The sequence below is a fragment of the Ictalurus furcatus genome, chromosome 28, assembly GCF_023375685.1.
Source record: "Ictalurus furcatus strain D&B chromosome 28, Billie_1.0, whole genome shotgun sequence".
NCBI lineage: Eukaryota > Metazoa > Chordata > Actinopteri > Siluriformes > Ictaluridae > Ictalurus > Ictalurus furcatus.
In genome coordinates this window covers 10,216,173-10,240,887 of record NC_071282.1, presented here as the reverse complement: position 1 = coordinate 10,240,887, position 24,715 = coordinate 10,216,173, and the positions used below count along the sequence as shown (strand labels likewise).

General features: G+C 38.0%; 1 protein-coding gene across 1 annotated transcript; it reads left to right on the top strand.

Annotated features, from left to right (window-relative positions):
* Nucleotides 1–700: 700 nt before the first annotated feature.
* On the top strand, nt 701–23,408 carry prkaa1 (protein kinase, AMP-activated, alpha 1 catalytic subunit). Its single transcript, XM_053618162.1, has 10 exons — nt 701–1,013; nt 5,071–5,212; nt 8,770–8,863; nt 10,967–11,111; nt 11,272–11,359; nt 12,376–12,600; nt 14,400–14,549; nt 15,813–16,164; nt 18,791–18,917; nt 20,254–23,408. The coding sequence occupies exons 1-10, from the start codon at nt 806–808 to the stop codon at nt 20,556–20,558; spliced, it is 1,836 nt and encodes a 611-aa protein (XP_053474137.1). The 5' UTR covers nt 701–805; the 3' UTR covers nt 20,559–23,408.
* The last annotated feature ends 1,307 nt before the right edge of the window (nt 23,409–24,715 follow it).

The window sequence follows — 24,715 nt, the reverse complement described above, 5'->3', positions numbered from 1 at the left end:
CACAGGTGTGTGGCCACAGGTGGACTTCAGCCAAGCTTTCAAGATAAGCTTTATCTTGAAAGACATCTCAAGATAAAGTAAAAAGCATGCACCTGAACTCAGTTTAGTGGGCCAAGGGTCTGAATACTTATTTAAATAAGATGTTTTAGTCTTTTTAATTTTTAATACAGTTCTAAAAACTTGTATTTTTCCTGCTGTGTCTTTATAAATTATTGTGTATAGATTAATGGCAAAAAGTAAATTGAATCCATTTGAAACGGTCTGAATACTTTCCAAACCCACTAATGTAGATGTAGTAAAAGTAACAGAGTAAACAATATATATATATATATATATATATATATATATATATATATATATATATATATATATACATATATACAGAGTAAACAATATATATATATATATATATATATATATATATATATATATATACACACACACATATATATATATATATATATATATATATATATATATATATACACACGTATATATATATATATATATATATATATATATATATATACATATATATATATATACACACACACATATATATATATATATATATATATATATATATATATATATATATATATAGTAGATAAGTATGCGGTTTCGGACGCAGCCGTAATCTTTTTCATTGAGAGGTTTTATTTTTTTTCGGCGGACTTTTATGCGTACCCGGAAGTAAGACGAGTTAAGGCCCTGTCCCAATTCTAACCCCTAAACCCTAAGGTCCGCCTTCAGGACCGCGTCAGAAAGCCTAGACTATAATGTGTGCGCGCGTACGAGGGCGTACATGTGTAAAAATGAAAGGATTGGGACACAAGCGGTGTGCTTGCTGTGTGTCTCTCGCTATCGGTCTCCAGCACTGCGCCCGCCGCCTCAGGTAGGGCTCGTAAGTGGGAAGATGGCGACGGAGAAACATAAACATGAAGGCAGAGTGAAAATCGGACATTACATTCTCGGAGACACTCTAGGAGTGGGGACATTTGGGAAAGTTAAAGGTAATTCCTAGTGTAAATGATGTGCATGAGTTTTAATTGTACCGTTCGGCTTGATCAAACACCGAGTGCTACTTAAACTGGGAAACTAGCTAACGAATTAGCAGTGTAGCTAAGGCGTTTATTGCTTAATAGGTAGCATGTTAAGTCGATAGCTAACTTTGTTGCTACTCAACATAGTTCTTAATGCAGGTTAATTAGCCTCTGGCTAACTTCACGTTTCTAGAATTCTGTGCAGAAATACAAGGTTACCCCGTCTCGTTTGAGTAACTTGTATCGTTGCCATTGGCTTCATTTAAGCTGTTGCCTCGTTGAGGTTACAGCTCGGTGCGGGCTAATAAAGCTAGCTCGCTCCCAGTGTACTCTGAAACTGTTGTAACCTGCAGTCGGATCTCTGTTTGCTAGCTGAAGTTTTCACCTCGTCAGCCTGGTCAGGACTCCGACCAGCACTAATGTATTTTAAGTCAACATGGACAACTTGGAACTAACAAATGTATTAGTTACTATTTTTTTTTCTACACATATAGTGTGCTTTATCCCTGTAACACAAAGACTGTACGGCTGAAGCTTGAACTTGAAACTGTTCAAGTTAATGAGTGTCAGCTCTGCTAGTGGTCGCCTCTTATTTATCTTCTGTTACGCTAATTAGCAAAAATACCACAAGAAATAGTATTTGTATTAGTATTAAAAATTATAACTAGGCATGAAGAACTGTCCTGCAATCCACATAGGGGAAAGTGGTCATGGTGGTTGTTGTGTGTGTGTGTGTGTGTGTGTGTGTGTGTAGTTTTGAAACGTGCCTAATTTTGTTTTAAAGCTCTCATACAATAGATTTACATGCATACAAGGTCAAAAAACACTTTAATGTGCTCATAATTTAAATTGAACCTTTTTCCTCCCCAAGTGTCACAAATGACTCGTTCAATGATTCGTTTTAAAGGATTCATTCTAAATTCCTCCTTTCAGAGAGCATACTCTGCTCTGATTGGTCAGATGTCACAGTCTGTTGTGATTGATCTACCGCTGTCAGCGTGTTTGAAAAGGAAACGCCCATGACCATAAGGGGTATGAGCTCCCTCTGTTTGAGAGCAGCCAATCAAGACGAGAGGCGGGTCTTGTTGTTACAAACCTACTTGGATTAGTACAGGAAGTAAGTCTGGAATTACTAACGACTCGTTTCAGCTGTTCAGAATGAGTTCCTTCTTTTGGGAGTCAATAACTTCGTTTGTCGTGTGCTTTTGTTTTTTTTGTTTTTTTTTTTAAAAAAAAAAAAACAACTTTGCAGACTTTTTACATTCACAAAACAGCTCTATAACACACTACTTGAAAGGTAATATTTGAAAAACCATAATAGGTGCACTTTAATGTTGTCACGTTTGCAGGCCCTGAGCTCTGATTGAGCTAATATGAAGCTGAGCAGGAACTCCTCATCATAATTCTCAACATAATCTTCATTATTAAATAATGACCTTCATTCCCCATCTTTTTGCATCAATGAACTCACAGCTTCACAGACGGAAAATAATAATTTTTGTTGTTTTCTGTGGAGCCAAATTACCACAGATTTGGTCCGAGCCGCGTCATGCGACGTGATCAGCCAAAGCCCCCTTTGGTTCATGTGCGTTAAACACGGATTAAGCTACAAGGTCTCATTTACCAACAAACATCACTGCGAAAGACCATGCAAAACAATTTTGTACATTTGCCAATTAAAGTCGTTTTCCACAAAAAACTCAAATTTTGAAAAAAACCCACAGTACATTAAAGCATTTTTGGCCGTAGCAATCACACACAAAAAAAACTGCACAATCCTGTACGGACTGATGTATCTGTTTTAATAGAAAAAAAACCCTTCAAATCCAGTGAAGTGTCCGTCGCTGTAAATTGGGTCGTGTGTTTGTAGATGTTTCTTTATATATGAGAATTTGTGAATGAGGCTTTGTTTACCCAACAAGCCCTTTCATATTCTCAAATGTCTTTGCAAGAATACGCCTCATTTTTTGCTTTCTCATGCTGACAAATGAAGATCTCCATCAGCTGGCTGTGTTTTAGTGTAGAACTTTTCTAGCCAAACATACAGGATCGCTAGTTGTTTACAGTTCTTTGTGTGCACCAACTTTCTGAATATAATTTCAGTGTCTGAAAATTCCAAAATAAAAAATCCAGAAGTGGTTCTGCCGAGGAATCGGTCGGACTGGAGGCGGTTTACCCGAGTCGATGAGCCGCTCCACCGTGCTCGACTGGCTGCCAAGTTAATGTGTTACCTGAATCTTGCTCAGGTCAACAAATCGGCACTTTCTGTCTTTGCTCTCTTTTTGTTCTTTCACCTTTTCTGTTGATCTGTCTGTATTACCGATACAAAGTACCTGTTGTGCAGAATTTAAAGGCTTTTTTTGCTCGCTTCTCTTTTACTATTGCAGTAACTTCTAAACCTTTTATCATGGGGATGTCCTAATATCCTATCAAAGAAACAAGTTTCGTCAGTTGTGTCTGACACGTTCATGTAATGCTCATCCAGTGAATGGGATAATGGATTTGCTGTCTTACAAATGGATTTCCGGATTATTGGAATAAAACTCGGTGCTGTCGAAGACTGTTATTATGCTGCCTTCCGAGTGGCACTCTCTCAGTACAGATATGCTGCCTTTGTAGACAGTGGTAGTGATTATGACAACAGTGTGGTGTGTGCCGAAAATGATGGTATATTGTCTAACTGGTTGTTGCCACATGCCTAGTTGTGAAGAAACAGCACTTCCTGTCTGCCTCTTGGATGTTAAATACTTTTTAGTTGAGTCTAACATGAGTCTGAAACCGCTCTTTTGCTAAACTCTTTGGTTAAAAGACCTTTCATGTGGAGGGAAAAGGGGATCTGAATGCTAGTATGTTGTTAATGGCACAGTTTATTTTCATATATTTTAACAATGCTCAATCAGTTTTCAAGTTAATAAATTATTATTCGTTCTTTTTCTCGTGCCGATTCTCATATGAAGCTTTAAGTACATGCTGCACTACATGGGTTCTACAATGATGTACACTTTATAGCCAAAGGTATGTGCACATCACACCCATATGTGGTTCTTTCCCAAACCATTGCCACAAAGTTGGAAACACAGTTATATAGGATGTCTTTTATATGTTGTAGTATTACAGTTTTCCTTCACTGGATCTAAGAGGCTCAAACCTGTTCATACATGACAGTGCCATGGTGGGAGTGGAAGAAACTTGACTGGCCTCCAGAGAGTCCTGACTTTAACCCCACTGAACACCTTCGGGATTAATTGGAATGCTGACTGCACCCCAGGCCTCCTCGCCTGACGTTAATGCCTGACCTCACTAATGCCCACGAGGCTGAATGAGCACAAATCCCCACAGCCAGGCTGCAACATCTAGTGGAAAGTCTTCCGAGAAGAGTGGTGTTTATTATAACAGTAAAGGGAGACTAAATCTGGAATGGGATGTTCAGCAAGCACTTATGGGTGTGATGGTCAGGTGTCCACAAACTTTTGGCCTTGTAGTGTACAATATGTAGAAGATCTGGGAGTCATAAGCAATACTTTTTTTTTTTTTTATTACTGTAGATAAATAAATTAAATGAAACCGATAAATAAAATGAACAGGGAAAAAAACAAATTCTATCACAAACAAAATTTAGTGTGTTTTTTTTTGTGTGTGTGTATAAAGTATGATTTTTAAATAAAACAACTTAGAAAATGTAAGGGTGGAATATGAATGCATGTCTGCCAAGTTTATGCTGTCGGTGGGGGGGAAAGTGCAGTAAGTGCAGCAGATATCAGCGTGGATTGAAAAGCTTGTTGAAATGGAAGTGTGATGAAGAATCTGTTACATGTGATGAACTCTGACTTCAGAATGATGTGCCAGGATTGGCCTGTTGCCTCCATGTGATGCTCCATGTTGAAGAAAGCAAAACACTTTTCACCTTTTATGGTTTGCGCGATATGAATACATTTGTCCAGGGTTTCTCACATGAGTTTTGTTTTATGTCCTTATTGTTAAATATGTCTTTAAATGAAATGTGTAAACAATCTGTGTTTCCTTGTAGTGGGCCAGCATGAATTGACCAAGCACCAGGTAGCTGTGAAGATCCTGAACAGGCAGAAGATCCGCAGTCTGGATGTAGTGGGCAAGATTCGCCGTGAGATTCAAAACCTCAAGCTCTTCAGACACCCACACATAATTAAACTGTAAGTAGCAGCGGCAGTACTGTTCACTGCTCAGTAAAGTTGAGATAGGACGGTAATATTTTAATTTTATCTAAATGCTTTTCATTTTGTCATGTCCTTGTCTGTGTATTATATTCACATAAAAAATAGATAAGAACCTAGATGGATTAACTTGGCTTTTTATGATTTCAAGGAAAACGTAACACACGTAGTGAGCTATTCAATACAATTCATGCTCCCTAATTGACGAGGTTTAATAAATCAAGCCTTGCCTCTTGTTCGAGATCACACACTGACATTGTCTTGCATCTTTTCCCTCACTTTCAGCCTCCACCTCTCACACCCTCTGACTCCCTTGCTTAGTCACATTATGTTTCCTCTTTCACTGTTTCCTTATTGCACTCAGACTCACTCAATGCTCCTTCAGGGTTTGGTGTGTAAGAAATGGGCTAGGTTGTTGTTGAACTCTAACTCGGTCTGTTCGAGAGGCTTCGTCAGAGTTGTTTTCATGGTTGTGTATTTCCGCAGTCGGTTCCCCCGTGACCAAAGTAGCATTTTTCTCATGGTTCTTCTAATGAGGCGCAAAAGCCGCACATATAATTACAGAAGACTGAGGAGGGGGAGGATTTGCTTTTTACCCTTAGTCGGGCTTGAGAAAAGAGCTTGAACCAACCAGCTAATGGTTGATTCAATACTGTGCTTTTTCCAAAATACAGATTTACATATCAAGGGTGGACAAATAATAAATTTGTTAGTTAACAAGTAAAAGCTTTAATGTGCCATGTAGTCGCATGTTTTGGTTGCCTGGAAAGCTGAACAGGTTAAAAAGTATCAAACTATTTAATGCCATAATAAGATATGGTGAGCTAGTTACCAAATTAAGTGCATTGATGCAGAATAAGGGAAAAGAGAGAATGTAAGAAATTTTTATATAAGATGGATATATATCTTCAAGTGAAGTTTCTAAATTTGTCCTGGATTTGTTTTTTATTTACCTCTGATATATAGAGAAATCAAGCCTAATACTTTCCATCAGCTGAGACTCCTTGCAGGGTGTTTTACTGTTCATATAACCAGTGTCTGTATTAATCTATAAATACACACACACACACACACACACACACACACAAATACGCACACACACACAGGACCATTCACACCTAGAAATTCCATGAAACCCATAACACAACAATCCTTAATAGTGACAATGACTCTTTGCCCTGTTTGCTTTATTATTATTAGTATTAGTATTATTAGTAGTATTCTATCCTTTATATGATCTGTCCAAACTATACACTGGAAGTCACTACAGATACTCAATTGACTATGTTAAGAATTAACTTTGACTTGCACAAAACCAAAATTTATGTATTTATGAACATTCTGTTAAGTTTGTAGTTAAGAAACAGTTTAAAAAGTTTTTTTTTAATTAATCATTATTATTATTTTTAGCTGTAGTGGAAATTTGATTTGTGTTTTCTGACTGAAAACACTTGCCGTTGGGAAAAAAAATAAAACGTACAATGTGAGCATAATTTTTTCATGCCTTATTTTCTAGCATCAGTTATGTTAACTAGATTCTAGTTTGTTTCGGAAACAGCCTGCGAGTCTGCGGATAGTTATGCATCTAAATTCCCTACAGCGTTCTCAGGAGAGCACAGTACATAGTCTAGTATGGTCATACTTAGCCGTCTGAGTCGTTTAATGCGTTCAGGTGAGAGAAAGTATTTGTATTATTTCTAATATCAGATTCCATGCAAACATGCTTGTCTTTTTCTTCCATTGCTAGTTTTACACTGCTCTGTTTCTCATTTAGTATGCTTATGTAGGCAGGTATATGTATCTTAGCAGGTCATATGTTGTCCACTCACCTTATCTACCCTCTATGCATCCAGACTGTTTTCACTGTTGTGTAGCTGAATATTATTTGTATAATTGCCATAAGATTCTGTTTAATTTTGTACATATTTAACATGTACTGATTTAGCAGTCTTTGTGTTTATTTACCATATAGCTTATGCAGGAATTTTACATACAGCCATAACATTAAACCCACTGACAGAAGAAGTGAATAACATTGTTTATCTCGTGGGACATATTAGGAACACGTAAACAGTCAGTTCTCAAAGTTGATTTGTTGGAAGCAGGAAAAATGGGCAAGCGTAAGGGTCTGAGCAAATTTGACAAGGGCCAATTGTGATGTGATGGCTTGACGACTGGTTCAGAACATCTCCAAAATGGCAGGTCTTTGGGGTGTTCCTCGTGTACAGTGGTTAGTACCTACCAAAAGAGCTCCAAGGAAGGAGAACTGGTGAGAGGCTCCTCTATCCCTTTGGGGCTGTGTAGCTTCAGACCGGTCGGAGTGCCCATGCTGACCCCTGTCCACTGCCGAAAGCAACTACAGTGGGTATGTGAGTATCAGAGCTGGATCGTGGTGCAATGGAAGAAGGTGGTCATGTCTGTTGAATCACATTTTCTTTTGCATCATGTGGATGGCCAGGTGCATGTGCGTCGCTTACCTGGGGAAGAGATGGCACCAGTATGCACTAGAGACCAACCGATTGATCAATTTTGGTGATTAATTGGCACAGATAACAGATTGCTGGTTATAAAGAAAAATCCACACCAATAGTAAGTGATAGTTTTTCTATCACTGACAAATTTAGTTATTACTTGACGTGTTCTTTGAATAATTTTTTATGTCTTTATATTTATTTGTTACTTGGAGTGCTACTTTTTGGTTCAGTTTGGATGTATATCTTTTATTTACTTTAGTATTTATTAATATTTAATATATAAGTATTTATAAAAGTACAGTACATTTTCATGCTACAGTCAGTACTGTTTATTTTTGTAATAAATTTCAGCAGTATTTTACTTTGAATATTTTCATTCCATTTCAATTTTAAAAACTATTGGTTGATTTAATCAGTTATTGGTAGGTCCTGCCCAACTTGGTTATGGGTATTGGTAAAATCCACTATCGGTCGACCTCTAGTGTGCACTATGGGAAGAAGGTATGCCGATGGAGGCAGTGTGATGCTCTGGGCAATGTTCTGCTGGGAAACCTTGGGTCCTGACATTCATGTGGATGTTTACACATACCACCTACCTAAACATTGTTGCAGACCAAGTACACTCCTTCATGGCAATGGTTTTCCCTAATAGCAGTGGCCTCTTTCAGCAGGAAAAATGCTCCCTGCCACAGTGCAAAAAATTGTTCAGGAATGGTTTGTGGAACATGACGACAAAGAGTTCAAGGTGTTGACTTGGCCTCCAAATTCCTCAGATCACAATCTAATCAAACATATGTGGGATGTGCTGGACCAACCAGTCAAATTCATGGAGGTCCCACCTCACAACTTATAGGATTTAAAGGATCTGCTGCTAACGTCTTGGTCCCAGATTCCACAGTACGCCTTCAGAGGTCTTGTGGAGTCCACACCTTGATGGGTCGGAGCTGTTTTGGCAGCACAAGGGGGACCTACACGATATTAGGCTGGTGGTTTTAATGTTATTTCTGACCTTTGTATGTTCTCTAGAAATAAATCTAAGTTCTTGCTTGTTTGTGATTGCAGGTACCAGGTGATTTGCACACCGACGGACATATTTATGGTTATGGAATATGTGTCTGGGGGAGAGCTCTTTGACTATATTTGCAAAAATGGAAAGGTATGACTTTCTTACTTATGTCCAACATAAGTAAAAAGTGAAAATAAAAAAGTTACCTAGATAAAAAACCTACTCATAATTTATACACACACATATATATATGTGTGTGTGTGTGTGTAATATATATATATATATATATATATAATGTGTATATATATATATATGTGTGTGTGTGTGTATGTATGTATGTGTATATATATGTGCATAAATTATGAGTAGGTTTTTTATCTAGGTAACTTTATTTTCATTTTATTTATGAATGTATGCCATTACAAATTCAGTTTATTTATTTACATTGTCGTATGTTTTTTTCCCCCCAAATTTATTCTTGTGTATTTGTTTTCCTTTGTTTCTTTTCTGTATTTATGAATAATTTTTTTTATATGAGGAGGCTGTCAAACGAACGTCTCCTGCAACCGAGATTGACTCCGTAGATCCATACATGCCTTGCTCCAATGCCAGTGTTTTTAATATGCACTAACACTAATGGCTGCACACCAGCACGGAAAGCCAGAGAGTCAGTGCTGGTCTGTCAGATACTCTTTCATATGGAGGTTCTGGTCGATGGGTTGTTCCACTGTAGTGCATTCATACAGAGGTAGTGGTTAGTGGTGTGTAGGAAGTGGCCTATCCTCAGAAACTCAGTAGCATGACATGATTCTCATGTTACGCCTGTGCCAGCATTTATGGTTTGGACATAGCATTTGATACCTGAAAATGACACTTTTCTGCTTTTCCAGCTAAAGCAGTGATCAGACCAAACGTTAAAAAATATTTGCCTGGTGGAATTCACTGAATGGGGGAAAGGACATGCCAACTTCACAGGTGGTTAACCATATCTAGGTGAACTTTGGATGTTTGTGAACCTTGTTCTTTTGCACCAAATGAAAACAGGATGGTGAGCCTGTGGTCTCTTATGGTGGTAATAAATATTGAGGAGCTGCTAATTAGCACTCACAGCTGACCTTTACCTTGCTGGTTTTTTGGACACATATCTGTAGAAAAACTTTACTGCTACAGTCTCTTCAAAATAAAAATATGAATTTGGGTAACTGTATGCAATATGGTGCAATGTCCTTTTGCATTTATATTGAAGTAGTTGCTTAACAATTCTGGTGGTAATGTATTGGATGGCGTTGCTTTTTTTTTTTTTTTTTTGAGAAATTGCAGTCATAAGGGGAAATTACTAGCACAGTTACAAGAGAAAAAATTTCAAGGATCTAAAACATAAGGGAAAGCAGTCAGATTTCACCATTACTTAGTAAAAACAAAAGACAACACTTCTTTTCTCACTTGCTATTTTACAGCAACGTTGTACGTCATATTTATGAGAAATCCAGTGTAGAAGTAGAGGAGACAACAAATGTTGGGCTCAAGTTTCCAGAATGCAAAGCAGCTATACAATGCAGTTGTGGCTTGTTATGCTGGAGGTTTGGCTTGGCTAGTCACCGATCTAGGAAATGACCAGCCCAATGGTGTTGGCGGTGATATTAACATGAAAGTTGAAGCTTTGGAACCTGGTTTGTTTAAACAGTGTGCGCAGGTGAAGAAGTGAGAGAGCTGGAGAGACTAAATGATTAAACCGCTGCTGCATCTCATCTTGCTCTCCTGCTGCCACTGGTGCTTTTCCATCACCAGCTTGTTTGGGCAGGGTCTCAGCGAGTTTTCTCAGAGATGAAGTGAGATCTAAATCCCACTACTGTTACCGTTACTGTTAACCAAAGTGAAAATAGACATGTCTATAAAACAAGTTTAATAAAAAATGGTCAACTCACAACAGGAAATCACATGATAATTATAAAGATTAATATGGAAGTAAATCTGGGTGGATAATTTTAAATCCTTTTATTAATTTTTTTAAAATATATTTTTCATTTGTCAAAATTTGTCCTTAACGGTTTTTGCTAACTAGCTACACTTTGCTAGCCAAGCTGCCTTTCAGGTTGGACCAAACTAGAAAATGCAGGCCATAACTACAGTATAATGTGCTCTATGGCATATTGACGCATTGTTGCAGCAAGTACCACAATGAATATGCTCTATGACACTTCACATTGTTATAATCTTTTCATGACTTTGAAAAACTTGTGTTCTGCTTACCAGCTCGATGAAAAGGAGAGCCGACGTCTGTTCCAGCAGATAATTTCAGCAGTGGACTACTGCCACAGACACATGGTGGTACACCGAGACCTCAAGCCAGAGAATGTCCTCCTGGATGCTCATATGAATGCTAAAATCGCCGACTTCGGTTAGCAACAAAGCATTTTTAAAAAAAAAATTAATATTAAATGATCTTGAATATTTACATATTTGTGTTCCTTTTAGTGTCTACAGTTTTTCCTTCCCATTTACTTTTAACAGCATTAAAAACTGATCATACGCTCAATGCATGTGTGTTATTCGTGTAGGACTGTCAAATATGATGTCGGATGGGGAGTTCTTGCGGACCAGTTGTGGCTCCCCTAATTACGCAGCTCCTGAAGTCATCTCAGGGAGGTACAGTATTTTTTATTTACAGTATTTTACTCTTTAAATGGTAAATGGTGCGCTTATATAGTGCTTTTATCCAAAGCGCTTTACACTGTCTCATTCACCCATTCACACTCACACACCAGTGGTAGCAGAGCTGCCATGCAAGGCGCTAACTTGCCATTGGGAGCAACTTGGGGTTCAGTGTCTTGCCCAAGGACACTTCGACATGTGGATTCATGTGGGCCGGGAATCAAACTGCCAACCCTACGATTAGTGGACAACCCACTCTACCAACTGAGCCACAGCCGCCCCTCTTTATCAACTATTTGCTCCATTCCCTTTGTTTCTTTTAAAGTGAAACAAAACACATAAACACAAAGACCTTTAAAGCCTGTCAGAAAATACAGGAAACCTTTTATATATATATTTTCACTTAGGGGTGTACTCACTTTTGTTGCCAGCGGTTTAGACTAACGGCTGTGTGTTGAGTTATTTTGAGGGGACAGCAGATTTACACTGTTACACAAGCTGTACACTCACTACTTTACATTGTAACAAAGTGTCATTTCTTCAGTGTTGACACATGAAAAGATATAATCAAATATTTACAAAAATGTGTACTCACTTTTGTGAGTTACTGTATATATTCCAAAATGTTGGTAGGTTATGGTTTCCACCACAGTATTAATAATAAAAAAGGACCTCCAGGTCATATTTTTATGATTTTCATTGTATTATGTTTTTTTTTTTTTTTTTTTTTTTTTCTGCAGTTATATAAATAAATTCCTGCAACAGACCATATGCTACATGTTTTCTTTTCCTTGAAGAAGTGTTTTTTTGTTTTGTTTTGTTTTTTGGCAGAACTGTTCAATCCTTCTGTGCATTTTCTTTCGATGTGCTTATCTTTTTATTTCCATTATGTGACTGGTCTTGTTGCCCCTTTACTTTCATTCCTTTTATTCCATGAACATTTTTAGGTCTGTTGTACACATTCGGTTGTATCTTAGCTGATGTGTATGTTTGCATGTGTTTGTGCTTAGGCTGTATGCAGGACCTGAGGTGGATATCTGGAGCAGTGGAGTGATCCTGTATGCTCTGCTGTGCGGGACGCTGCCCTTCGATGATGACCACGTGCCAACGCTCTTCAAGAAGATCTGTGATGGCATCTTCTTCACCCCACAGTACTTGAACCCTTCAGTTATCAGCCTTCTCAAGCACATGCTGCAGGTGGACCCTATGAAAAGAGCCACCATTAAAGAGATCCGGTGAGACCTCCCTCTTTTTCATACCCAAAGCCACATGTGTATTCACAGATGCACAGAACATTTTCTTCTTAAAATCCCAGGATGTTGTTTTATTTAAGACACTAGACATTATGTAGTACCTTGTATGGTTGTCAAAAGTACCTGTACTTTGGTTCCAAATCGGAACTAAAAAGATAAAAAGTTGACGGTACCAGATTTTCATAAGTATCGGTACTACTGGGTCAACCCGGTACTGATGCACTGCCTGACAGGTAGTCAGTCGGTAACTTTTCATGGGTGCACTGTGCAACACGAAGAGCCAAAGCAGCAGCAGCTCCCCCAGTTACCATGGCTGTGTCCGAAACCGTTTTCCACTTTTGGTGCTATTACCGCTAAGTGTGTAAAAGCCTCAGCCCCTAAAATTTATGTGCGGATAGATTAACCGTGCTTTCAGGAAGAGCGGCTGCTTACCCGCAGTGTTTATTCACGCAGTTCAAGCAGGTGAATTTAAAATTATGGTAGCGGTTGCATTATGAATGTTGTAGCATAGGTTAATTGGAGTGTATAATTGCAAGAAAATATCCTCGTTTTTGCTTACTTAATGGTTAGCATACGCACGTTTAAAGCTAATACTTTTAGGAGTCCTTTTAAACATTTAATGCTTTAACTTTTATTGGGGTAAAATAAATGGGAGGACATGATGGGGTTTATTAATTGTACACACCAGAGGCTTTTTGATAAGCTATATATCTGAAATTTATGTGTTAGAAAATGATAGATGTGTGCCTAGCACTGTTTGTTTTTGATGTCAGTCAGTCAGAAAAACATTTCTACTCTTGTCTGGATAACTCTAGTAGCTTTAATAATTAAATACTTGAAGTACAGAATGTCATTTTTTTTAAAAAATACGTTTTATATTGATCTTTAACTTGTATGTTAATAAAATAGTGTGGTATTTAATTAGCATATTTTTGTGTTTTGCTTTGGTATCGAGTACCGTGGAATTTTACTGGTATTGGTACTGAGTACTGAAATTTGGGTACCGTGACAACCCTAGTACCTTGAACATCTTGATACAACGGAACATCTAACGGATAGTTACGAAAAATAGTTTGGGAAGCCTCTAGTTGAGGCTACTGGATGTAATGGGTTCCCTTAAGAGTTTACGTACAGTACTGTGCAAACATCTGTGGTACCATTTCAGTATAAAATTTTGTTATAAGTAGATATTATTTTATAACTTCTGCATTATTGAGTCAGTGCCAAGACAAAGAACATTATTTTTCCAATTTTTTTTTAATGCTAAAGCATAAATGGTTTTATGTGAGTAAATGTTTCAGACAAAAAAAACATAATTAAGGCTTCTGATGATGTCTCCAGAGGAACTGTGGTAGATTCTCCGAGATGCTTTGGTAAAATATACCAGTTAATTTCCTTACAAAACAGCACAAAGTGTACCTGAGACTACTGAGGACAACTTTTGCACAGTACTGTAGTTTTTCCGCCAGTGCTAGTTTTGATGGTTTAAGCTATTTGGTCACTGAATATATGGTAATATATAATGTTCATGTGTGTAAACTATAAAATAACATTAACACTACCTTTGATCTCAAAAACAGGATTTTTAAATGTTTAACTGTATTGTCATTGTCACGTTTATTAACACGCATCTAAAGGAGGCCTGAAAAACTGCAGAGCAACAGATGGGCTACATTTCAGTATTTGCAGGTGTCTAGCAGAGATACTTAATAAACTGGCCATTATGTGTAGCTCCAAAGTATGTGTCGTACTAGTTTGTCTTTCTATGTTCTTGTTCTTAGGGAGGACGAGTGGTTCAAACAGGAGCTACCCAAGTATCTATTTCCAGAGGATGCTTCGTACAGTACCACTATGATTGACGAAGAAGCGCTGAAGGAGGTCTGTGAGAAGTTTGAGTGCACAGAGGAGGAGGTGCTCAACTGCCTTTACGGGTGTGTATGTTTAACATGGGGACTGGAGAAATCGGTATAAAATCAGAAATGTACACTCGCATAGCACTTTATTAGGAACACTATTCTGGGTAGGGCCTCCCTTTGCTTGCAAAACAGCCACAAGTCTTAGTGGCACAGATTCCACAAGATTTTGGAAACATTCCTTTGGGATTCTGGTCTGTATTGACATGATTGCATCACACTTCCTGCAGATTTTTCAGGTGAACGTTCATGCTGCAAATCTCATTTTCTACCACATCGCAAAGGTGTTCTGTTTGATTCAGATCCAGTGACTGGGAAGGCAAATGAAGAACATTGAAATCACGGTCATGTTCATGCAACCAGTTTGAGATGAATTTTACTTTGTGACATGATGCATGCTGGAAGTCGCCATTAGAAGATGAGTAAATTGTGGCCATGACGGGATGTACATGGTCAGCAGCAATACTCAAATAGGCTGTGGCATTCAGGTGATGATTGGTTGGTATTAATGGGCCCAAAGTGTGCCAAGAAAGCATTCCCCACACCATTACAACACCTCCACCAGCCTGGACTGTTGACACAAGGCAGGTTGGGTCCATGGATTCATGCTGTTGGCACCCAGTTCTGACCCTTCCATCTGAATGCCTTAGCAGAAATCGGGATTCATCAGACTGCACTACGTTTTTTTTTCAGTCTTCAACTGGCCAGTTTTGGTGAGCCTGTTCCCTCTGTATCCTCAGCTTTCTGTTCGTGGCTGACGGATATAGAACCTGATGTGGTCTTTTGTCCACCCGCCATTAGATTTGATGTGTTGTGCATTCTGAGATGCTTTTCTGCTTGCCCCAATTGTACAGAGTGGTTATGAGTTACTGTAGCCTTTCTGTCAGCTCAAACGGGTCTGGCCATTCTCTGTTGACTTCTATCATCAACGAGGCGTTTCCGTTCACAGAACTGCCGCTCACTGGATGTTTTTTCTTTATTGAATCGTTCTGAGTAATCTGTAGAAACTGCTATGTGTGAAAATCCCAGGAGATCACGATTTTCCACATTCTGATGCTTGATGTGAATGTTACTTGAATCTGCTGGCCTGTATCTGCATGATTTTATGCATTGCACTGCTGCCACACGATTGGCTGATTAAATAATTGCATGAATGAGTATGTGTACAGGTGTTCTTAATAAAGTACTAGGTGATTGTACATTATACAAGTAAAATATAGACTGGCAGCTAAATGTCTTTGTCCATCCCATTCCCAATTTTTACCCTTGTTTTCTCTATAGTCAGAAAAACCAGGACCCTCTTGCGGTTGCCTACCATCTGATCATAGATAACCGGCGAATTATGAGTGAAGCCAAAGACTTCTACCTGGCCACAAGTCCCCCTGATTCCTTCCTTGATGATTTGCCTGCTCACCACTTTGCCAAGCCTCACCCGGAGCGAGTGCCATTCCTGGTGGCTGAAGCTCAACCACCGCGACCCCGTCATACTCTAGATGAACTCAACCCCCAAAAGTCCAAGCACCTGGGTGTTCGCCGTGCTAAGTGGCACTTAGGCATCCGCAGCCAGAGCAGACCTAATGATATCATGAGCGAAGTATGCCGGGCCATGAAGCAACTTGACTACGAGTGGAAGGTAAGGTGGAAGTTGGGGCTGGGGGGTGGAGTCAGTAGAACATCCTCAGATGGGATAGGAAGGTAAAAGTTCTTTCAAGGTTTTTATATATTATTTGTCCCTAATGGACAACCACAGAAGAGTGAGAAAAGCTATCAGCCAGTTTTTTATTTATTTTTTAACCTTATATTATTAAATCTATTTCTTTTTTTAGCTTGCTTTCCACTTACATTTAATGTTTCAAAGCACTGCTTTGGGTTTTTCCTTTTTCCTGTATGCTATTTATCTAAAGCATTTGCTGATAGGACCCTGGATTCAACATTCTACTCCTGAAAGATTATGCAGAGTTGGACAACATGATCTAATCGTTTTAGTAATGCCGAGGAAGTCTGTGTGCAGGGTTTTATTTTAGTAGAACAGTTCGCTGTTAGGTTTTTGTGTTGGGTGATGAATGAGTTGGTCAAATTTTAAAATGGTCTGCTGTTTCTGATCCAGGTGTTCACATTTAGTTTTCAGTGCTTCTTTTAATAGCATGTGGTGGCACTTTACTAGGCGGACAATATTAACTGCTGTTTGATTGGCTAACGCTCTTAACTGATCAGGAAAAATAAATTGTCAGAATGAACTCTTGTGCTTTATATGACTCAAGCTCTTCACATGTTCTGTCTCGCAGCCTCCACACAACTTTGAGACCAGCATTAAGTTTGCAAAACATATGCACTCACTGTCCACTTTAATAGAAACACCTGTACACCTGCACATTCCAAGGAGATCAGCAGTTTCTGGTATACTCAAACCAGCCCATCTGCCACCAACAACCATGCCACAGTTAAAGTCACAGAGATTACTCTTTTTCCTCATTCTGATGTTTGATATGAACATTAACTGAAGGTTGACCTGTATTTGCATGATCTTATGCATTGTGCTGCTACCACATGATTGGTTGATTGGATAACTGCACATATGAGCAGGTGTACAGGTGTTGCTATTTAAGTGAACAGTGAGTACAGTCAAGTGAAAAAATTAGTACTCCCCATGGAAATTATTAATAATACGTATAAGTTTTAAAATTATTTATTTATTTATTTATTTATTTACATATTTGAACAAGCAAACATTTGATCCTCTTTGAAATGGTGCCTATTAAAAGTTGATACACTATCAACTGATATAAAACTGACATAGTAATTTTCACAGTTTAAGTTAACAAAAAACAGATCAGTACATGGAAAAAGTAAGTACACCCCTACATTTATCACACCTTCAAATCCATAAAATTAGAATCTGGTGTTCAAGATTGGGTGCCAGTGATTAGAACCTGCTTAGGGAGTGCAGGTGGAACTGGTCTTATTTATATCCCTCTCATATCTAGCGTCTGGTGTTCCCTTTGCTATTGAGGTGTGTGGTGTCATAATGCCAAGAACTAAAGAGTTCTATAAGGCCTTCAGAAAAAAAGGTTCGTGATGCCTAGGAGTCTGGAAAGGGATTTAAAAAGATCTCCATTTAAAAAAAACAGAAAAAAAATACATCATTCACTGTAAGGAAAATTATCTACAAATGGTGCAGATTTCAAACGACCGTCAATTTGTCCAGGACTGGCTGTCTCAGTAAATTCAGCCCAAGAGCAGACCATTTGATGCAAAAAGAAGTCTCTAAGAACCCCAAAATTTCGTCACAGGATCTGCTAATAAGTCTTGCAACTGTTGGTTACAAAGTGCTTATACCTTCCTCTGGACAGCTGAATTCAAGATTGAGTTGTTTGGCCACAGTAACAGCAGACATGTTTGGTGCAGACCAAACACAGCTTTTCAGGAGAAGCACCTCATACCAATCGTGAAGCACGGTGGTGGAAATGTTATGGTTTGGGGTTGTTTTGCTGCATCAGGGATTGGACAACTTGCATTCATTGATTCAACTATGAATGCAGCATCATATCAAAGAGTGCTTGACGATAATGTGAAGCCATCTCTCCAGAAGTTGAACCAAAAGTGGACCTTTCAATAGGATAATGATCCTAAGCACACTAGCCAATCCACCTAGGAATGGCTCAAAAAGAAGAAATGGAGTGTTATGGAATGGTCTAGTCAAATCCTGGATATGAATCCCATTCAAATGTTGTGGGGGATTTGAAACGGACAGTACATGCAAGCAAACCTTCAAACATCTTTCAACTGAAAGAATATTGCATGGAAGATTGATCAGAAATTCCAGCAAGCCTGGTGGACTATTATGTGAAATGCCTAAAATAAATTATTTCTGCTAAAGGGGGCAATACTAGCTTCTGAGGCCAAGGGTGTACTTACTTTTTCCACAGAAGAATCACATCTATTGATATTTCTGTTGAATAAATGATTGAAAAAGCTGTTTTCCTTGTGGTTTTGTTCAAATATATCAACTTAATAGGCACAGTTTCAAAGATAATCAAATGTTTGCTTGTCCAAATATGTCAAAAAGCCAACAATTTCCATGGGATGTACTTATTTTTTAACACGATTGTATATTTTTGAGTGCTACACATTCTTAAGACAACAGGGATGAGTCCTGATCATTTTTAACATTAGTACATTAACATGATGGCGGTAGTCAGTAGTATAAAGTGGTATTAAAATACTGGTATGAGAAACTGGATTATGTTGTGTGGTTCCAGGTTGTTAATCCCTATTATCTACGTGTGCGGAGGAAGAACCCAGTTACAGGCCTGCAAACCAAGATGAGCCTGCAGCTTTACCAAGTGGACAGCAGGACCTATCTACTGGACTTCAGGAGCATAGATGGTAATGCAGGCAGCTCTAGAAAAAAGAATCATTATTATTGAATTGAGCTGTTTTATATTGTTCATCTTGAAGTATTCGCAAAGAAGGTTAATATTCTATGTAGAAAAAGGTTTGCAGGTGCTTGAAGTAGGCGATGGAAATGTAACATTTTACACATTGACAGTTTTTTCCATTTGACTTTAACAGAGCAATTGTGTGTTATGGGAAATTTTGAGAAAAGCTGTAGTGCAAATATCTTTTTGACGACAGTTACACATTAATTAAGTGACGTGATTAGCTTTTCATTTTCCAACTCAACTCTCCGACTAAGCAGCTAGACTGAAGATGAGACGAGAATCTTTCTCTTCTTAATTCTAGAAAATATAAATGTTTATATATGATGGAAAATGGAAGATTTAAGACATTTTAAAATTCCTACAATTTGGCATAACCATGTGATTCATTTCTGTATTGTCATCTGTTGATCTTGAATTCGGAGATTAGCTCTGTTAGGATTTGTGATCTTCGGGTTATGGTTATTAAGGAGAGATAAAGCGAAAATATACACACAAACTGTGCCCTTGCCCCACCAAACACTTCCCACACCAAGGCCTTGGGAGAGTTTGCTAAATGACGCACAGACACACCCAATTCTAATGGGAACAGCTCTCTTTTATTCAAGGAAAGGCAGTGTATATATCATGCTTGACCCACAACCGAGACGATGGGTTAACTATTGATTGGCTAGGCAGAAGGGCATATTTGCATTTAACTGGAAGTATATCAACATAAGAGAGGAATACCTCCATATATGGTATTCAGGAAGTCATGGAATGTTATTTGGGAAGGTATGTAAATGCATGCAAATGGTATTCGGGGAGACAAAGGAATGCGCAAATGGTGAGGGGCTTTATCTGTCTGTACCTGGTTGGGAAGAGTTACAGAGGCACAAAGTGGAAAAGATGATCAGAAGGGAACAGAGAGGGAAGAGTGTTCACAGTAAACTTCTCAAGGTCGGAAAGAATAATAAGAAACGGACCAATATCTAAACTAGATTCTGTCCAGTCCTGTTTAGTCACCCTACTAGTCTATGATGGAAATATCAGGGAAACTAAACAAAATAAAACATTAATGGTGATCTTTTTTTATGGCATTGTGTCAAACACGACCTTTCTGTTGCAAAGGTCAGTTTAATGGAAGCAAGCAAGTTTTTTGGCTTGTGTTCTGTGCATAAAATGTTAATACAGGGGAAAACTCATCGTTTTAAATGTATTCAGTCTGTGTTCATATTTAATTTGTGTTTTGAACACCCCTTTTTAATTTTTTATTTTATTTATTTATTTATTATACACTTTAGATGATATTTTGGAGACGAAGTCAGGTACTGCCACGCCGCATCGCTCTGGCTCGGTTGGCAACTACCGGACTACCCTAAAGAACGATAAGAGCGAGAGGAATGGATCGGAAGAGGGGATAAAGGGTGAAAGCTCAGCCCCCTCCACACCCCCAGTGGGTGGGGCTAGACAGGCCGAGGGCTCTCTTGCTTCTTCACTGACATCCTCAGTTGACTCGGCAGGGGGAGAGACATGCCCACGGCCCGGCAGTCACACCATCGAGTTCTTCGAGATGTGTGCTAACCTCATCAAGCTGCTGGCACGATAACTTGCCGTTGCTCTCATGCCTTTTTTTCTCACTTTCCTCTTTGTCTTTCTGCCCCTCTCTTACTTCTTGGACTTTCTACCTCTTTGTCTTTCCATCTCCAGCAGACTCTTTCTTTCTTCTCTCTCCCCCCCTCCCCCCTCCTTCCTCCTTCCTCCTTCTTGCTCTCTCTCTCTCTCTCTCTCTCTCTCTCTCTCTCTCTCTCTCTCTGAGTGTCTTTAGAGCAATAAGCATGCAACCAGACGTCTCACGGCTCCATGAATCCCACACGCACAAACAAGCCGACTGGTCTGTGGTATTGCTACGGTCCGTTTGTTTGGTTGGTGGATGAGGAGGTGAAGGTAGAGAAACGGAATGCATGTTTTTCATGCCACAGGCAAGAAGTCCAAAAGATTGTCTAGCCACTTTATACTAACTATAGAATATTCTTTTAGAGCTGGTTTTACAATTGTTTATCGATGGGCATGTTGGCCCGTGGTTGAGGTGTTGAAATGTCTGCACGCTGAATTGTTATACACTGAGCTAGCTGTACTGTATATAAGGGCACCACAAAGAGAGAGCGAATGAGGCAGAATGCAGTTTTGCACAGGTTTTTCTTCACATGCTTCTGCTGACGGCCAATGTTATAAAGAAGCAAGTAATTCCAGGAAGGGGCCATCTTAATGAATGAACATGTAATGACAAGGGCCAACTTTGATCCAGTGGGTAGTGGGTAATGTAGGGGTTCATTAATGAGTGGGCCAGTTTTAACTTGTTCTTTCTGAGGAAGTGCAATGACCCTTCCTCTAACCATTTTCATAGATAAGAAAATAAAATGTCTTTTTTTGATGTAAACTTCACTGATTTTTTTAAGTTCAGATTTTTGTTTTCCTCTTCACGTTATATTAGATTTCTGTGCATTGCTCTTATTTTACACACATAGATATAAGTATATACAGAATAAAAAAGGCATTTGAATATATATTTATCGGTGCTTTATGGGATGGTATTTTTTATTGAAATGATAATGGACTGAAAGATTCCTTTTAACAGGTGGTTGTTGATTATAATTTTTTTGTGATGTTTTATTTCATACACTGCTTCATCTCTATTTTAAAAACAAAATTTTAGTTGTAGATGTTTTACAAAAACTTTAACAGCTTGAAAAATAATTACATATGAAATTGACTGAATTCAGCTTGTACTTTCAACAAAGGACCCCCAGAGACTAAAATATTTATTAAAGAGGAAATTGTTGGAAAAATGTTCTTTTGAGGAAATAGAATGGACTTCTGACTTGACTGCTTTAAATTGCTTTGTTAAAAGTATTGGTACAGAATTTAAAATCGAATGCCTAGGAGCCATTTCAGCCATATCCATCAACACGAAACTCGGAGGGAAAATGTAGAAATGATAGACTGGTGTGTTTACACCCAAGATTAGTCAGTTGCTGGTGGGAGGTCCATGCTGGCTATAGTACTTATACAGTGCCAGAACAAAAGTATCTTTGCAGAATGTTTAATGCAAAATATACTGCGTTACTGATTTAACCATAACTGAAAACGTGAGCAGCTATGGTCTGTATTTATTTCTGTGTGACAGTGCAAATATAGATTTTGGTGTTTTTAAAATTGGAGAAAGCACATTCCGTGTGTCTGTTCTTGCTGAAGTGCCCTAAGGATAAGTAAATAAAAAATATATATTTAAAAAAATGTACATAGAGTTTGGGCCTATAGATTTCAAAAATTGAGTATTTTGTGGTGATTCCTGATCTTGTTGTGCTCTATTGTCCGATCATTAAACTTATTTTCCAAGATCTAGTAATTCACATAAGTTATACAGTCCTTCAAACTCAGAACAGTATCATTTAAAATATAATGCCATAAAAAGCTGGTATTTATCGTTGTAGGTTTTCATTCAAAGCATTATACCTCATTTCAGACTTTCCCTATTAGTAAATTTTTTTTATTCTCTATTTCTAAAGCAGTATAGTGCAGTATGGATCACCGTATTTCCCAGCCTTAGGAATATCTGAAAAATCTAAAATATACTAAACGCTGATATACAATCCATAACGACACACACAAAGTATTTAAATTCCTTCCAATCAAGGGTGTTTTTTTTTTTCTTTTTCTGTTCCTGTCTCAAACATGTATTAATTTGTTACAATCAGGTGTCTGAAGGGACGTTCAACCCTAAAATAATCCATTCGGCTTTTATCCATAATTTTTATTATAATAATTTAGAACTTTTAATAGGCACATATATCTGTCCCAGTGGATCTGTATTTCAGCAGTGACATGAAAGCGCCTCATGGTGGTACACTGCGATTGTGCTGCGATCTCACTTTAATATCACTATTATTGATTTTCATTGTCTCAAAGCTTAAAAAGTTGCATGATCCCAAAGTTAGGTGGCATGTCATGTGATTTTCATTATAATTTTTTTTGTAGGTTTTTTTGAAGTTATATTTCCATATTATTTGAACTCTTGCACTGAAAATCAATCATGAAAATTCATGCGAGACATGATCTGCAGCCATAAAAGACAAATCTAAACTAGCCTGTAAGATTTTATTTTGGGCATTTGTAACATCATAAACAATTCATCCTTGTTTTTGCAAAGGGAGAATCATACCATCTGATTGGGGTCTGTGTTATGATTTCTGATGTAGCAGATTTTTCCACATGCTGTGTTTACTATCTGCTGCAGTACTCAGGTGGGGAACATCTGGTGGCTTTGTCTTAACTGCTTCAAAGACACTGTTAAAAATAAGATTGCTTGTTTTGGGAAGTGAGGTTGGCCAGTGTCAAATTCCTGATTGTATTTAAAGGACATTTTCCATTCATTTGCCTAATAAAGTCCTAAATGGCATCAACTGCTTTTGTTCTTTTATTAACGTTACAAAAAAATATTGTAATGTAGGCGCCAAAGTTTGGGACTGGTGCCAGTATTTAACAAATAAAAATGTAGCAATTTAAATTTGATATATGAATGTCTGATTCAGTAATATGCCAATCATTTTATATGAATATGGTATGCAAGACAGTCCTGAATTTTGGCTCATTCTCTCCACTATTTAAGAGAGTCAGATTTAAAAATAAATCAATAAATTTCTTCACAAAAGTGTTGTGGTGTGCTCTATAGGGTATAGAAATATGGAGCTGGGAAGCTGCCAGAACTATTTAAATATAAATTTTGTATATTTGAATTATATGCTTGGCCCATTAAGCAATTTTTCTATGTTGTATTTATAAAGTTACATCTGTGTACCTATGTTTTGAAATTGCTAGGGGTAGAAGTTTAGACTTAAAAAATTCAGAACCCTAAGTAAAATTTTCAGAAATGTGGATTTTAAATATTAAAAACCATAAATCAGTGGTCACCAACCCTGTTATAATAAATTGTGTATTGATACCAATGGTCAACAACCCTGTACCTGGAGAGCTACCTTCCTGCAGGTTTCTCTAACCAAAATCTAACAAATCTGTTTTAGTTGATCAAGAACATCTTAAGGTAATGATTAGATGGTCAGGTGGGCACGATTATGGTTGGATCTTAAGTCTTCAGGAAGGGGGATCTTAAGTCTTCAGGAAGGGAGATCTCCAGGAACAGGGTTGGTGACCATTGGTATCGATACACAATTTACTACGAATAACAACCTACACAAATCAATAGCGCTCTCATTCCACGTCACTTTCTTTTCAAATGACAGCCCAGATTTAATTAGAAAGTTTGTTGGAGTATTGTTTAGCAATTGATTATCAACAGGGTAATGAAGGACTAGACAAGCTAGCAGAGAACAAGTTTGTGAAATTCTTCCAAACACAGAGGACAGAGACTGCAGTGCTGTTTAAGTCCACTAGATGTCCTCAGCGTATTAAATATTTCTGTCAGGATTAGTTCAGCCTACAGAAGAAGCTTGTAAGATGGCGTGCTGATAGACTGTAACAAATGTATCAGCATCATGTAACATTTGTATTGATGTAAAATGTAAAAAAAAACAAACAATAATAATAATTGTATTGAGTATTGTTTAGGCTGATGTAAGGAGGCTATTCGAAAGCAGGCTTTTGAATTGGCTTCGTCTGAACTCATACACTTAAATACACCCAATGTGATTCACCCTGACTGTTCAAGTGTTATATCCTATAGCCTGCAAATTCCGGTAGTGCCACGTT